The 14,974-nt window shown below is 42.5% G+C and overlaps 1 protein-coding gene across 3 annotated transcripts in view; it reads left to right on the forward strand.

Annotated features, from left to right (window-relative positions):
• clcn1b (chloride channel, voltage-sensitive 1b) overlaps window positions 1-14,974 on the forward strand; it is a 26,335-nt gene continuing 11,361 nt past the window's right edge. For 2 of the 3 annotated variants that reach the window (XM_079691463.1, XM_079691464.1), the window contains exons 1-12: window positions 1-129; window positions 1,863-1,940; window positions 6,218-6,296; window positions 7,412-7,537; window positions 7,961-8,045; window positions 8,288-8,389; window positions 9,338-9,422; window positions 9,974-10,129; window positions 11,594-11,663; window positions 12,350-12,460; window positions 12,739-12,952; window positions 14,087-14,220. In XM_079691463.1, the coding sequence (XP_079547589.1) occupies window positions 112-129; window positions 1,863-1,940; window positions 6,218-6,296; window positions 7,412-7,537; window positions 7,961-8,045; window positions 8,288-8,389; window positions 9,338-9,422; window positions 9,974-10,129; window positions 11,594-11,663; window positions 12,350-12,460; window positions 12,739-12,952; window positions 14,087-14,220 (1,258 nt within the window). In that variant the 5' untranslated portion in view covers window positions 1-111. Of the gene's footprint in view, window positions 130-1,862; window positions 1,941-2,865; window positions 2,945-6,217; window positions 6,297-7,411; window positions 7,538-7,960; window positions 8,046-8,287; window positions 8,390-9,337; window positions 9,423-9,973; window positions 10,130-11,593; window positions 11,664-12,349; window positions 12,461-12,738; window positions 12,953-14,086; window positions 14,221-14,974 lie in introns of those variants that run through there. The other variant, XM_079691465.1, reaches the window with a different exon arrangement.

Genomic DNA, 14,974 nt, shown 5'->3' on the forward strand with positions numbered 1-14,974 from the left:
GGTATCCCCGAGCTGAAGACCATCCTGAGAGGAGTGGTCCTGAAAGAGTATCTGACGCTCAAAGCCTTCGTGGCTAAAGTGGTCGGGCTGACGGCCGGCCTCGGCAGCGGGATGCCAGTCGGAAAAGAGGTAACACACAAACCCCCCTTTTCATTAAAGATTCACAGATAGCAGATCCAGCATCATCCCCAACATCCTGCTTCCTCTCTCTTCCCTCCTTCCTCCATCACTGCATCTGCTCTGCGCTCAGAGGGTAATAAATCATCTTCTGTCGTGTTTCCTCTCTTCCCGGCCTCTCACGGGATGGAAGCAAATTATTCCCCGACAAAGGAAGCACATTCATTTTCTCCCATTACCCTTCACAGGGCAACTGTCAAATCCAGCAATTACAGCGTGATGCATCTGCTGTGATTCAACACGTCCACGTAGAGATGTGATCTGCGTGTGTGTGTGTGTGTGTGTGTCTGTGTGTGTGTGTGTGTGTGTGTGTGTGTGTGTGTGTGTGTGTGTGTGTGTGTGTGTGTGTGTGTGTGTGTGTGTGTGTGTGTGTTGTGTGTGTGTGTGTGTGTGTGTGTGTGTGTGTGTGTGTGTGTGTGTGTGTGTGTGTGTGTGTATTACACCACCTGTGTGTCATTAGGTTCAGACGTGGGGATCACATGTAATGATATTTCATAATCAGGAGGCAAAATCTGATCAGCTCATTTTCAGACAGGTTTTTATAGAAATGGATCAGGACAAAAAGAGAGAGGATCTTTGTTCCTGAAACTTTCAGAGTCTCTTTCCACAGAGGGGACACATGTTGATGTAGAAGAGACATGAAGAAGAGGGGACACATGTTGATGTAGAAGAGACATGAAGAAGAGGGGACACATGTTGATGTAGAAGAGACATGAAGAAGAGGGGACACATGTTGATGTAGAAGAGACATGAAGAAGAGGGGACACATGTTGATGTAGAAGAGACATGAAGAAGAGGGGACACATGTTGATAAAGAAGAGACATGAAGAAGAGGGGACACATGTTGATGTAGAAGAGACATGGAGAAGAGGGGACACATGTTGATGTAGAAGAGACATGAAGAAGAGGGGACACATGTTGATGTAGAAGAGACATGAAGAAGAGGGGACACATGTTGATGTAGAAGAGACATGAAGAAGAGGGGACACATGTTGATGTAGAAGAGACATGAAGAAGAGGGGACACATGTTGATGTAGAAGAGACATGAAGAAGAGGGGACACATGTTGATGTAGAAGAGACATGAAGAAGAGGGGACACATGTTGATGTAGAAGAGACATGAAGAAGAGGGGACACGTGTTGATGTAGAAGAGACATGAAGAAGAGGGGACACATGTTGATGTAGAAGAGACATGGAGAAGAGAGGACACATGTTGATGTAGAAGAGACATGAAGAAGAGGGGACAAATGTTGATGTAGAAGAGACATGAAGAAGTGGATTTTGCATAATAGGTGACCTTTAAAGTTACCGATACATCTCTGGCAGGATTACTATAAATAATGTTGGTTAAAAACCAGACATAATACGTTTAAATAAAGTCAACATTTCAGTTGTTTCAGGTCAGATGTTATTTCTGCTTTTTTAAACTGTAGTATGTGCTCACGTGTTTCATTGTTGGCGTATCGGCTGCTAACTGAATATGTTTAATGAAAGGCAGGTTTTCCTATCAATACTAAACATGTTGGTTTCTTCTTTTCTAAGGTCACATTGTTCTGTTGTCTTACATAATACACATCTCATTGATATGTCTTGCATTGCAGGAAACCCAAAAGGAACAGAAAGTAACCGGTTGTATTACTTGTATATTGTGATTAGGTTAATGATATTTCTGTTTACCCTCCAGGGTCCGTTCGTGCACATCGCCAGTATCTGTGCTGCAGTGCTGAGTCAGTTCATGTCCATCTTCTCCGGAGTGTATGAGGTAAGCCGAGGCCCTGACCAAAACACACCGCATGCAGTTAATGAAGATATGGTTTGCAGTTTTTACGTGATATCTTGCTTTGCTGCTGATGTTTTGGGTGAAATCACACGGTTCCCACAGGAACTTGAAGCCATGCTAGTCAGTTTTTTGCACATATTCACGGTTCCACAATACACCAGTATATTGTAATGACTTGTGACTCAAAGATTTAAAGCATGAAGACATAGTGGAAGGTAAAAAACATGATACAATGAGACTATTTTAAAACGTCATGAATTAAAAGCCAATGTACTGGAGCAAAAAGTAGAATATTGGCATCTAAAATGTGGTGAAGTAGCATACATTGAAAATACTCACCCACCACTGCTAAAGAAATCCGCATTTTAGTGAACTCTCAAGTGAATTAAGGTGATACAAATTGTAACATTTCACCTACTAAACATGAGTATGACTACTTCCAGTGTCCCAGAGCTGCAGGGCTGCACACTCTCAGCTTTATTTTGAAAATATTTGGATGACCTTGAGAAATATATAAAGTTTTTCTATCAAAGCAACATTTTTTAAGCAATACCTCCTCTTGTTTAACTCCAAATAAGGCTCCTACAGGATTTAGTTAACCAAACGTGCCAATTTTTACCCTAAAAGGACCTTGAATTTAATATTGAAGTGAAAGTTGGAACCCTGTGACTCTCCCATCTGTCTCCCCCTCTTCCTCCCTCCCTCCCTCCATGTTTCTCGTGTCTTTGTTTTGGCTCGCCCTTTCGCACCGCCTCTCTGTTGATGTCTCACTGTATTAATAGTGTTATGGTTATGTCTGGCATGTGTATTAACAGTAACCTCCCCCCTCTCCCTCTCCCTCCCCCTGCTCTCTCTATCTCCCCCTCCTCCTCATTCCCCCCTGCTCGTCTGTGACCTTTAACCCCAGAGTGGGACCCGTAACCAGGACCTGTTGGTGTGTGGGTGTGCCGTGGGAGTCGCCACGTGTTTCGCTGCCCCCGTGGGAGGCAAGTCCCGCCCCCTCTTCCTCCTCCTCCCTTCTCCATGATGCGTTCAGGCGCAGGTCTCCGGTCAGGTTCATCCTCCTGATTCAGTATCATGGAGGTTAAAACTGACCTCAGACCAGTGCACTGCATAATTAATGTGGTGGATAAAACTGAATGAATGCAGATGAACCAGCCGTTAGTCCTGTAATAAAGCCTTGGGTTCTACGGTTCGGTTCACTTTAAAGGAATAGTTCAACATTTTGAGAAATACATACATTTATTTTGTGTGAAATGAGAGGATCGATGCCATGCTAATCATCAGGTTACAGGATGTCATTAGCTTAATTAATCATTAAAGGTCCCATGTCATGCTTTTCCGGTTATCACCCGTCCCCTTGTGTGTTATGAAGGTTTTTATGCATGTAAACGGTCTGCAGAGTCACAAACCCTCAAAGTACACCCTGTAGCGAGTAAAACTCTAACACAGAAAAGATCTGTCTATGCTGCCCCAGAACGCCTCGTTGGACATTTCTCTTTTTCCATTGTTTACTTCCTGGGTATAGTGATGTATTTCGGATATAGTGACGTATATCGGGTATAGTGACGTAACGTAACGGCTCCGCAGATTGGTCCAAATGGGCCATTCCGCGGAGCCGTTACGTTTGGACCAATCCGCGGACTTCCTCACACACACACACTCGGCGGGACGTTGCGAGGCTCGCTGCTGCGAGGAGCGGGACACTGTGAGCTGTCTCACTGGTGCGGGGTCGGCGAGACACCGCGGAACTCAGCCTGGGCACACACACAAACTCCCAGCCAGGCTGCGGGTGTGTTTGTGTGTTCGGGCTGGGTTTCGCTGTGTCTCGCTGTCTCGCAGACGGCCACTGGGCTCACAGGGGGGGGAGGGGGGGCAGGAGCTCCAACAAGCTGTTTAGGACAGAGAGTGAATACACATACAGAGATGTTGTATGAGAAACCAATGTGAGTTTGGAAAATTGCACAATATAAATCTATTTTAGTAGACCTCAACAATGGAATTATGATCAGTAGAAATGTGACCTTTAAAGCTTGTAAAAGGAGAACATGTGGTGAACTGGCCTTGCAGCACTTAAACATTAAGTTAATTAATCCCAGATTCATGTGATTTTGTTCGGACCTAGTTATGTCCCCTAATGTGGGGAAAAGCATCCAAAATAAAAGTTTACTTGTCAAAGATTTCGGGGAATTTTGCAGAGAATAACGCATTTAAATAAATACTAAACATTTAAGTCCAAGTTGTTGAAAACCAATGATAAATGAAACAATTTAGGGGCAAGTCGATTTGAATAAACAAATGGTACCGCCTGAGTTAGTTATCACCAGAACGTGGCAGCAAAGCCCCCATCGCTGTGAGCTGAATCTAAATGAAAACAACATGTACACTTATGTAACTAGAATGACACTTGGATTGCACAAACCTGCGGCAAGGAAACAATTATGCGTGTGTGCTCCCTTTGATTCGGATCCGTCCAAAAGGATAGAAGTTATTTCTTGCATACTAAACGAAGTTCCAGGAAAAGCTGCTAGTGTTCCTGGTATCCTGCTGACAAACAGACACATCCACAAACCGGACCGAAAACAACACTATGTTGACAGAGGTATAAATGTCTCTCTATGTTACCCAACAACAGAGGATTATTGACACTAGTTTAATCCGGTTTAACCTCAAAGCTATAATGTGAGGTTGCTAGGCAGCAGAGAACCTGTTGCCTGGATACAACAACATGTCTATTTTATGTATCTGTTAAATGTATTATTTATACTTTATGAATTAGTGATCTTTTGAGGTGCTTTTAAAATGTTTGCTTTATATACTTTTAGGCTGAGCCATGCTAGCTGTTGCCCTCTGCTTCCAGTCTTTATGCTAAGCTAGGCTAATATCCGCTGTGGTATAAATCTTTTCATGTAACTCGCTACAGGAATACAAATGAACATGTTTTCCAAAACTGTCAAACTATTCCCTTAATAACGCACCTCAAAGCAGTGAGCAGTGATGCAACATACACCTTAAAGGGGCCCTATTATGTTTTTTGGGGGGTTCCCTTTCCTGTCGTGTGTTGTATAGGTTGTTGTGCATGTAAATGGTCTGCAAAAGCTAAAAATCGGACATTTCACCCCAGAAAAGCATCCATTGGACACCTTTGTTTACTTCCTGAACATAGTGACATCATTATATAACACCCGCACTTCTATTCGCTAGCGCTCCAACACATTGTACGTGATAGGCTTAGGGGCGGGACATCCCTCAGCGGTTGACCAATCCCAACAGAGTAGAGTGGGCTCTGGTTTCAGACAGAGGGTGAAAAGAGGTTCTGCAGCACAGGCAGTGTGAGAAAAATAAGGAGCTTTTTGAACATTAAAGCATGGAGACATGTCCCAGGGGAGAGATACTACATACTGATATGAACCTGACAATAATAATAATAATAATAATAATAATAATAATAATAATAATACATTTATTTCAAAGCGCTTTTTCCGGTTCTCAAAGACGCTTTACAGTGGTGAAAAAAATAGAATAAAAAATATTTAAACAGCAACACAACATAATTCACAAATTAAAAGCCAGTCTGAAGAGGTGTGTGTTGGTCAGTGTTTTGAAAGTGTCGGTGCAGTCTCTGATGTGTTGTGGAAGGGAGTTCCAGAGGGTGGGGGCAGCGATGGGGAAGGCTCTGTCCCCCCAGTTGTGGGGATAGAGAGGAGGTTGGCTTCTGATGAGCGGAGGCTGCGGGAAGGGGTGTAGTGGTGGATCAGGTCGGTGAGGATGGGGGGGCTGGTTATTGAGAACTTTGAAGTGTATTCGTTGACGGACAGGGAGCCAGTGCAGGTTTTGAAGGACAGGGGTGACGATGAGAACAAAAGGTTCCCTAAAAGGCCATAAGTGATGGTAATAAATCATGTCTGCTGCCATTCATTCCAGCCTGCAATCAGTTGTGTTTAAGGACTGTTTCCTGATTGCTTAATTGTTTCCTCTGATTTCTCTTGTTTGCATGTGCACCCTTTTTATATATTCTATCCTCCTCTTTATGACATATTTCTAACCACACTCCAGTGAGCATTATTTATTCACTTTATTCCATTTTGCTTCCTCTCTGTCACGTCCCCCCGCCCTGTCCTCTCCTCCTTGATCTTTAATTCTCTTTCTGCTTCTCAACTGTCCTCTCTTTCCCTCCCCTTCATCCTCTCCCGCCTCTCACCCCTCATTATCTCTCTCATCTCTTTTGTTTCCCCCCTCTCTGTTTTCTGTGTCAGTAGAACCCTTATGGTTACACAGATATTCTGACTGTTGGCTGTGCCGTGGGGGTGGGATGCTGTTTCGGCACTCCTCTCGGAGGTAAATCCTGCACACTGCAACGAGAAACTCCTGCACTCAAAACCCATGGATCAATACTGAGACTTTACTTTTGGAGTATCAGCTGTTAAATGTCAGTAGCACAGGGTGTCAATAACAAGTGGATTAAACTGATATAACATGTTCGAAAAATCTATTAAAAAATCCAGGTTTAAATACTTTTTTTAAATAGCTTAAAATAGTTCTTTTATTGAAAGGTTTATGCAGGTTTAAGTCCAACAAAATCAGTTTTTAAATACATTTTAAATCTAACTATGACTTAAAATATTATATTTACCTTTTTTTAAATAACTTAAAAGTTTTGTTTTTGATTTAAATGTATTGAAAGTCCAAAAAGCCTGTTTTAAAATAACTTAAATGTCATCAAAATGCAAAGTTGTATGCCAGATTCAAGTCCTGCTAAGCACCACACTATCCATGATAACAATGTATAGAAGAAATATATATTTGTATCTAATGCAAAGGCACAAAAGTCTACAAAACGATCTTCAAGGTTTATACCGTCTATAATCCAACTGTTTATTTATTTATTAACTTAATTTTAAATTACAATATAAGGAAAAGTCAACCATTAACTATTAATAATTATTTTGTAATATATATTATTCCATGCTTGTCTTCTGTTCCACTGTTTCACCATAATGTTTCTGATGATTTTCTTCACTGTGTGTGTGTGTGTGTGTGTGTGTGTGTGTGTGTGTGTGTGTGTGTGTGTGTGTGTGTGTGTGTGTGTGTGTGTGTGTGTGTGTGTGTGTGTGTGTGTGTGTGTGTGTGTGTGTGTACATGTATGAGTGTGTTAATATGCTATAAAGTGTGTGTATTCAGCCCCTGTGGTTCTCATTGTGTGTTTAATTACACCCTCAGCTTGAGTGTGTTTGGACTCATTCTGCTTATTTAACGGATTTCTCTCTCTCTCTCCCTTCCCTGTTTCTCTCACCCTCCTCTTCACCTCCTTCCCTCTTATTTCCCAAACCATCCATCCTCATTTCCCCTCCTCTTTAATCCCTCTCTCCCTGTCATTTCTCACACTCCTACCCCCCCTCTCTCTCTCCCCCTCTCTCTCTCTCTCTCTCTCTCTCGCCCCTCACCCTCACCAGGGGTGTTGTTCAGTATTGAGGTCACGTCTACCTACTTTGCGGTGAGGAATTACTGGCGGGGATATTTTGCCGCCACATTCAGCGCCTTCATATTCAGAGTGCTCTCTGTGTGGAACAAGGATGCTGGTGAGACACACACACATACACACGCACACGCACGCACACACACACACACACACAGCCTACTGAGCTGGCATTTTTGTGGAAAGTAGCTGAATATGACGGCTTAGTAATATGTGCTTTTTCAGATAAACCAAATTCATCACCTGCAGCATATTCTCAGTCCAGCAGCAGAAGCACCAGAGCATTAAATACACACACGTTACATTTAATCCCTGCATACTTTCTCTGCCTATATTTCCTTTACTCTTATACTTTATTATAATGTTTTCCAATTTATAGGCCGGTTCAAAACAGCTCTTCTTCACCTTCCTAATAGATGTATAACACCTATAACAATGTTATTTGCATGTCTTGAAAATTAACATTTAAAATCTGTCTTTTTATAAAAAAAATGTCTTTGCTACATTTTTTTGGTACTCTTCTCAGTCACCATCACAGCTCTCTTCAAAACGAACTTCAGGATGGATTTCCCCTTCGACCTGCAGGAGCTCCCTGCATTCGCAATCATAGGGTGAATAAGTGTGTGTGTGTGTGTGTGTGTGTGTGTGTGTGTGTGTGTGTGTGTGTGTGTGTGTGTGTGTGTGTGTGTGTGTGTGTGTGTGTGTGTGTGTGTGTGTGTGTGTGTGTGTGTGTGTGTGTGTGTGTGTGTGTCTGTGTGTCTGTCTGTCTGTCTGTCTGTCTGTCTGTCTGTCTGTCTGTCTGTCTGTCTGTCTGTCTGTGATCAGTAAAAACACATTTGTTTTCATGTTTCAGGATCTCGTGTGGCTTCCTGGGAGCGTTCTTCGTCTACCTGAACAGACAGGTGGTCCTGTTCATGAGGAGACCCACAGCGCTCACACGCTTCCTCACCAGACAGTGAGAATGAACACACACACACACACACACACACACACACACACACACACACACTCACACACACACACACACACACACACACACACAACACAAGTGGCATGTTGCCTCCCTTTACCCTCTCCATATGTATCCCTTACTTTCTCCACCTTTAAGTTCTCCTAGTAAATAAAAGAGGTAACTAAACACTCCCTGTTTTAGAATAAGGGGAATTTACACAAATGCAAACCCTGTTATGAATAGTTGATTGCATTCCTGCTAAAAATACAAAGCACAAGCGACGTGGTACTGGGCTTTTTCCCCACAGTGATTCAGATGGTGCTCCCATGAACAAACCATTAAAATCCACTTCCTCTTAATGCACCTCACACACACACACACACACACACACACACACACACACACACACACACACACACACACACACACACACACACACACACACACACACACACACTCGCTCTCATCAGTCCCAGTACAGCGGGCCGGACAGCAGTGGCTTTAACAACCTTTCAGCCAGTTGTTCACTCGGTGTTCAGATTCACTTATCCTCAGAGCCTCAGCAGTCAGGGAACATTAGGCTCCTCCATTACAGCGAGAGGAAAATCACTGCGGTGCAAAACACACTGAGACACGAACCGCTGTTAGCCTCACTCGGTTTGTTGTTGCTGTCTAAGAACGACCTTCCTGTTAATGTGTGTGTGTGTGTGTGTGTGTGTGTGTGTGTGTGTGTGTGTGTGTGTGTGTGTGTGTGTGTGTGTGTGTGTGTGTGTGTGTGTGTCTGTGTCTGTGTCTGTGTGTGTGTGTGTGTGTGTGTGTGTGTGTGTGTGTGTGTGTGTGTGTGTGTGTGTGTGTGTGTGTGTGTCTGTGTCTGTGTCTGTGTGTGTGTGTGTGTGTGTGTGTGTGTGTGTGTGTGCGTGCGTGCGTGTGTGTGTGTGTGTGTGTGTGCAGTCGTCTGATCTATCCAGGTGCAGTGACGCTGATCATCGCCACCTTAACGTTTCCTCCTGGATTCGGACAGTTCATGGCTGGAGAGGTTCGACTTAATCAATGTTTGACTTCTTTTTGATACGTGTTCATTTAATATTTAAGACATATTTTGAAAAAGGAAGGTTATATTGACTATGTTGAAGTAAAATGGAGGCTGTAACAATAAGAATATTATGAGGAACTTTGAGGGAAAGTCCGCCCATTTGACTCGTCTTAGTAGTTGTGTTGGCTAGTTCTACGTCTGGACTCATTTGTATAGAAGCTTTTGAGAAGAAGTCTGATTGAATGCCTCAAGTGTAATCACTTTGTTGAGGCTGTTAGAAGAAGTAAGTGAGTAATAAGTTAGAAGAAAAAGATTTTGGATATTCTAATGGTCGTTTTAACCCTTTTTTAAAGGCAGTATTACAGTAAAATAATCTGAATTGACCAGTTCTATTAGTTGCCTTTAACAAGTCAATTAGCATAATCAATGTTAATAGCAAACCTTTGGTCAAACATATTGTCATATATGATTTTCTTTATATCTCAAAGCCCTGGCACAAAACTTTTTGTTTTCAAATGAAGTGTAAAGACGTGTCTGTGTGTGTCTTCCTGCAGCTGATGCCCAGAGAGTGCATCAACTCCCTGTTTGATAACTTCACCTGGACCAAAATCACAGGATCTGTGAATCCTCCCGGCCTGGGTCGCTCCGCCGCGTGGCTTCATCCTCACGTCAGCGTCTTCGTCATCCTCATCCTCTTCATCATCATGAAGGTACCTCATCTCTCTTCTGTCTACAGCAGGGGTGTCCGGTCTCCGAGGGCCACACACACAAAAAGATATGAAGGGTTGGGCCGCTCACTAGAGGTATATCGCCTTATCAGTTCAGTTATAAGTTAGCAAAATCAATCAAATGTAGTTAAAGGATGCTTGATACTTGAACATGCCTTAAGAAACACAACAGCCTACATCACAGCTCTCCAGAGGGTTTCATGTATGTTGTTAGCAGCTCATTCTTTAATACAGAAGCTTCAGATTGCTTATAAAAAGAGGAAAGAGAAGGCGTAGATTTCAAGCTTGTTATGCCTCTCAATCAACTTTCTCTTCACTGCCTTTTTTTTGTTTTGTTTATTTTATTTTACTATACTTACTTCAGGGCTCTCAAGTTTTGAACAGAGTTCAGAGTGAGATTTTGGCAGCGATGTTTGGTACTCCAACTTCTGGCTCCCCTCAAAGTTCCCATGAAGCCCTCCGTATCGCGAATGTCAACGGGGGGGGGGGGGGGGGGCGGGGGGTGCTAGTGGTTTGCACGCGTCTCAAACAAGCCTAGTTTGTTTACAAAATTGCGGCGCAACTTGGTGGGCGGTACCCTGGAAAGGAATCTCTGGGTGAGAAATACAAGGTGTGGCGTGTGAGTGTGTGAATGGAGTGAAATGCGTGTGTCTCCCAATTGCGTGAGACTTGAGAGCTATACTTGTTTGCCTGTCCTTGTTTGTCTACCCTCCCTCATACTGTAAAGCGTCTTTGAGTTGTGAAAAGCGCTATATAAATAAAATGCATTATTATTATTATGTTACTAAGTTATTGGCCTTTTTTTGTATCAACTAAGATTTGTTTGAAAATGTTTCCAACTTTAATTTATTGATTTTATTTGAAAAGTGGGCACACATGAATACTATGATATATATTTTTAAATATTTATTTAATTAGTACAATATATGACAAGCACAAGGTTAAAGGTGGGGTAGGTAATTTTGGAGAAACCAGCTCGAGTGCGCTAGAATTTGAAAATACACAGCCGGAAAAAATCTGCCCCTTCCTTCAGACTTCCTTCCAGAGCCCCTCCTCCAACACACACGAACGCGCACATGACCAATGAGGGCACGAGATAAGTTTGTGCACAGATGGAAGGCTGACAGGCAGGTAGGCCATCCAGTTACTTTAGCCGGGCCGGCTCAGATGATTGGTCGTGCTTTTTACAGCGCCACGGCTTCCACAGATGATATTTTTTTATGGATTTTTTGTCAAAGCACTTCAGATATTCATTGCTATCGGATGTTAAGAGCATTCCATGGAATATAACAAAAAGTGTATCTCAATCCGGTTTCTCAAACTTACCTACCCCACCTTTAATATGTGGGCCATATTTCATTATACTATTTGAATTAGCTGAGTGCCGTCACCTTTACATGTTGTAGCATTAGAAACCTCTGGTGTTGATCCTGTGTTTGTGTTCAGTTCTGGATGTCAGCAGTTTCCACCACCATGCCCATCCCCTCCGGAGCCTTCATGCCGGTTTTCATATTAGGTAAGAGGATGTTGTAATGTGAGCGCTGTATCTCCAGCCCAGTCTCACGGCATTTCGTGTTCTAGTCACGAAATTAATTTAATCTATTGATTCGTGTTCACCATCACAATTTTCAAATATTTTTCGTGTCACACAGAACGATTTTAAAAGCAATGTATTTCTATTGGTAGTGTGTTTCGTGTGCACCACGTCTTTTTGTCCGGTCGGGTCTTGGAATACCAGAAACTGTGTGGTTCATAAAAACATATTCTTACTCAATATCTAACCCTAACCCTATCCCTTTCATTTTAAATTGTATAATGTCTGAGTTTTTTTGCCGTCTGCGTGGAAAAGAAATGGCTCAGAGCCTCAGAATACTGACATCTGTATTTTTTGTCATATTATTTTCCTTCTAATTTGTTATTATTTGGTGCAGGTAGTTACCATGTAGTTACCAATAGAAATACATTGCTTCTAAAATCGTTCTGTGTCAGAATACTGAAATCTGTTTTTCCTTCTAATTTGTTCATTTACATTGCTTTAAAAATCGTTCTGTGTGACACGAAAAAATGGCGAAATCGTGTTGGTGAACACGAACCAATAGATTCATTTCGTGACTATAACACGAAATGCCGTGAGACTGTGTTGGTATCTCCTGCTGAGCTCCAGTTCCATTTGTCTTCACCGCCGTGCCTTATCTTCTCCAGGAGCTGCTTTCGGCCGCCTCGTAGGAGAGATCATGGCCACGCTGTTCCCCAACGGGATCCTGTTTGATGGGATCGTGTACCGCATCCTGCCGGGAGGATACGCCGTCATCGGTCGGTGTATTAAAACCTTAGTGTCGGCCATAAGAGTAATTGAAGACTTGTGATTTCAATGAATGACACTGAAAGTGCTAGATTTTCTAAACATTTCAATATTGCACCCCATTTAAACATCCAAGTTATATAATATGAATATTTTGAAACAATATGACCATTTTCACTTGATAGCTTGGTAGCACTTATTAGTAAATAACACAATAACACACCATACTTTTTTTAACAAGGCTTTATTTTAATCTCATTTTGATCACATATCCTACCTTTTCCTCCAGGTGCAGCAGCGATGACGGGAGCTGTCACTCACACCGTCTCCACCGCAGTGATCTGCTTCGAGCTGACGGGGCAGATCTCTCACATCCTGCCCATGATGGTGGCCGTGATCCTGGCCAACATGGTGGCTCAGGGTCTGCAGCCGTCCCTCTACGACTCCATCATCCAGGTGAAGAAGCTGCCCTACCTGCCTGAGCTGGCCCTCGGGCACACCAGGTAACTAACGCTGAAGACGCCTACATCAACATGTGTCCCCTCTTCTTCATGTCTCTTCTACATCAACATGTGTCCCCTCTTCTTCATGTCTCTTCTACATCAACATGTGTCCCCTCTTCTTCATGTCTCTTCTACATCAACATGTGTCTCCTCTTTTTCATGTCTCTTCTACATCAACATGTGTCTCCTCTTCTTCATGTCTCTTCTACATCAACATGTGTCCCCTCTTCTTCATGTCTCTTCTACATCAACATGTGTCCCCTCTTCTTCATGTCTCTTCTACATCAACATGTGTCCCCTCTTCTTCATATCTCTTCTACATCAACATGTGTCCCCTCTTCTCCATGTCTCTTCTACATCAACATGTGTCCCCTCTTCTTCATATCTCTTCTACATCAACATGTGTCCCCTCTTCTTCATGTCTCTTCTACATCAACATGTGTCCCCTCTTCTTCATATCTCTTCTACATCAACATGTGTCCCCTCTGTGGAAAGAGACTCTGAAAGTTTCAGGAACAAAGATTCTCTCTCTTTTTGTCCTGATCCATTTCTATAAAAACCTGTCTGAAAATGAGCTGATCAGATTTTGGCCACTTTATGATGTCATAACGATTTATTGGGTTGTGTAACCATTAGCCAATCAGCAACCAAGGTAACCCCCCCCCTCCTTATCACCTGAATCTCCTCCTAGAGCACCATTGACTTCTTTGTAACCAAATATCTCTCAGAGGGGCGTGGGGAGGGGCTCCTTATTTTCATCTAAAGTAACAGACAGAGAATCAGCACTTTGGAAACAGAGCTGAAACAGAGGGGATTATGGGTAATGCTGCAATGATCTGTTTGGTGTTTCAGCCAATCAGAGACAGGTTCTGTATATATCTGAGACCTGTAATATATTGATGAGAAACAGTATAATAGGGGACCTTTAATGTTTTCCCATAGAGTCAAGAGGAGTCTATATAAGTAATTGGAATATAATATATTAGATAAATAATGTATAAGTTGCAAACAGATGAATGTTATGGAGGTTCTTTCCAAAGTTCAGGTGTTTATCAGTCTTATGGCCCATGAAACTGTCCCTGAGTCTGGTGGCACTGCCTAAAGGTATTTATTGTCATGTCTCTGCGTCCTCAGTAAGTACAACATCTTCGTGGAGGACATCATGGTGCGCAAAGTGAAGTTCCTGTCTTCTCACTCCACCTATCGAGAGCTGAGCGTCCTGCTGGACACCACGTCTCTGAAAACCATCCCGCTGGTGGACTCTAAAGGTGGGATTCAAAAGATTCAAAGGTTTTATTTTCATGTGCACAAAGCTATAGAGTAGAAATGGATTTGCATTTAAATTCTTCTGACCTGAGCTCCTCCAACAATGCAACAATGCAACAGCCAACAGCATCAAGTTAAAAAACTATAAACTATAACAAATACAAATGACACTCCAGAGACACTGGACTCGACTTTTGGCGGACACCGTTTGTAGCTTGTCTGTGATCGCATCATACCAATAGTCCTCTGTGTTTCTGAAAGAGAAACAACGTGCAGACCGGGGGCAACGAGGAAATGCAGCGTTATCTGATTTATGGCGCAACACAAAGATATTTCGCTCTGTGCAAACCTTTGACTCTAATATGTCAACAACATGAAACAAGAATATGAACCTGGCTTTATCCAATGTTCACACAATAGTTCTACATCCTGACGATCCTGACACATCCTTCATCTACACTGTCTCAACTGAAAGAGGACCAGAAACACATTAAAAATATAATAAAATGTGGAGACTTTAGGATATTTATAATTAAAATGGAAAATAAAAATAAATAAAAAAAGATTAAAAAAAATGGATTAATGTTTTTTATTTTTTATTATTTTTTTTATTATTAATAATAACGTTTGCATAGACATTTTCAGGGGCGGACTAGCCAAGGACCCCCCCCCCCCCCCCAAGCTAACAAGCTAATGAATCACAGTTGTGGTCTGCGTCATCGACTAAGATTTCTGAAGAGGTGCATGTCAGGGTAA

Source organism: Notothenia rossii (assembly GCF_949606895.1).
Source record: "Notothenia rossii genome assembly, chromosome: 7".
Lineage (NCBI taxonomy): Eukaryota > Metazoa > Chordata > Actinopteri > Perciformes > Nototheniidae > Notothenia > Notothenia rossii.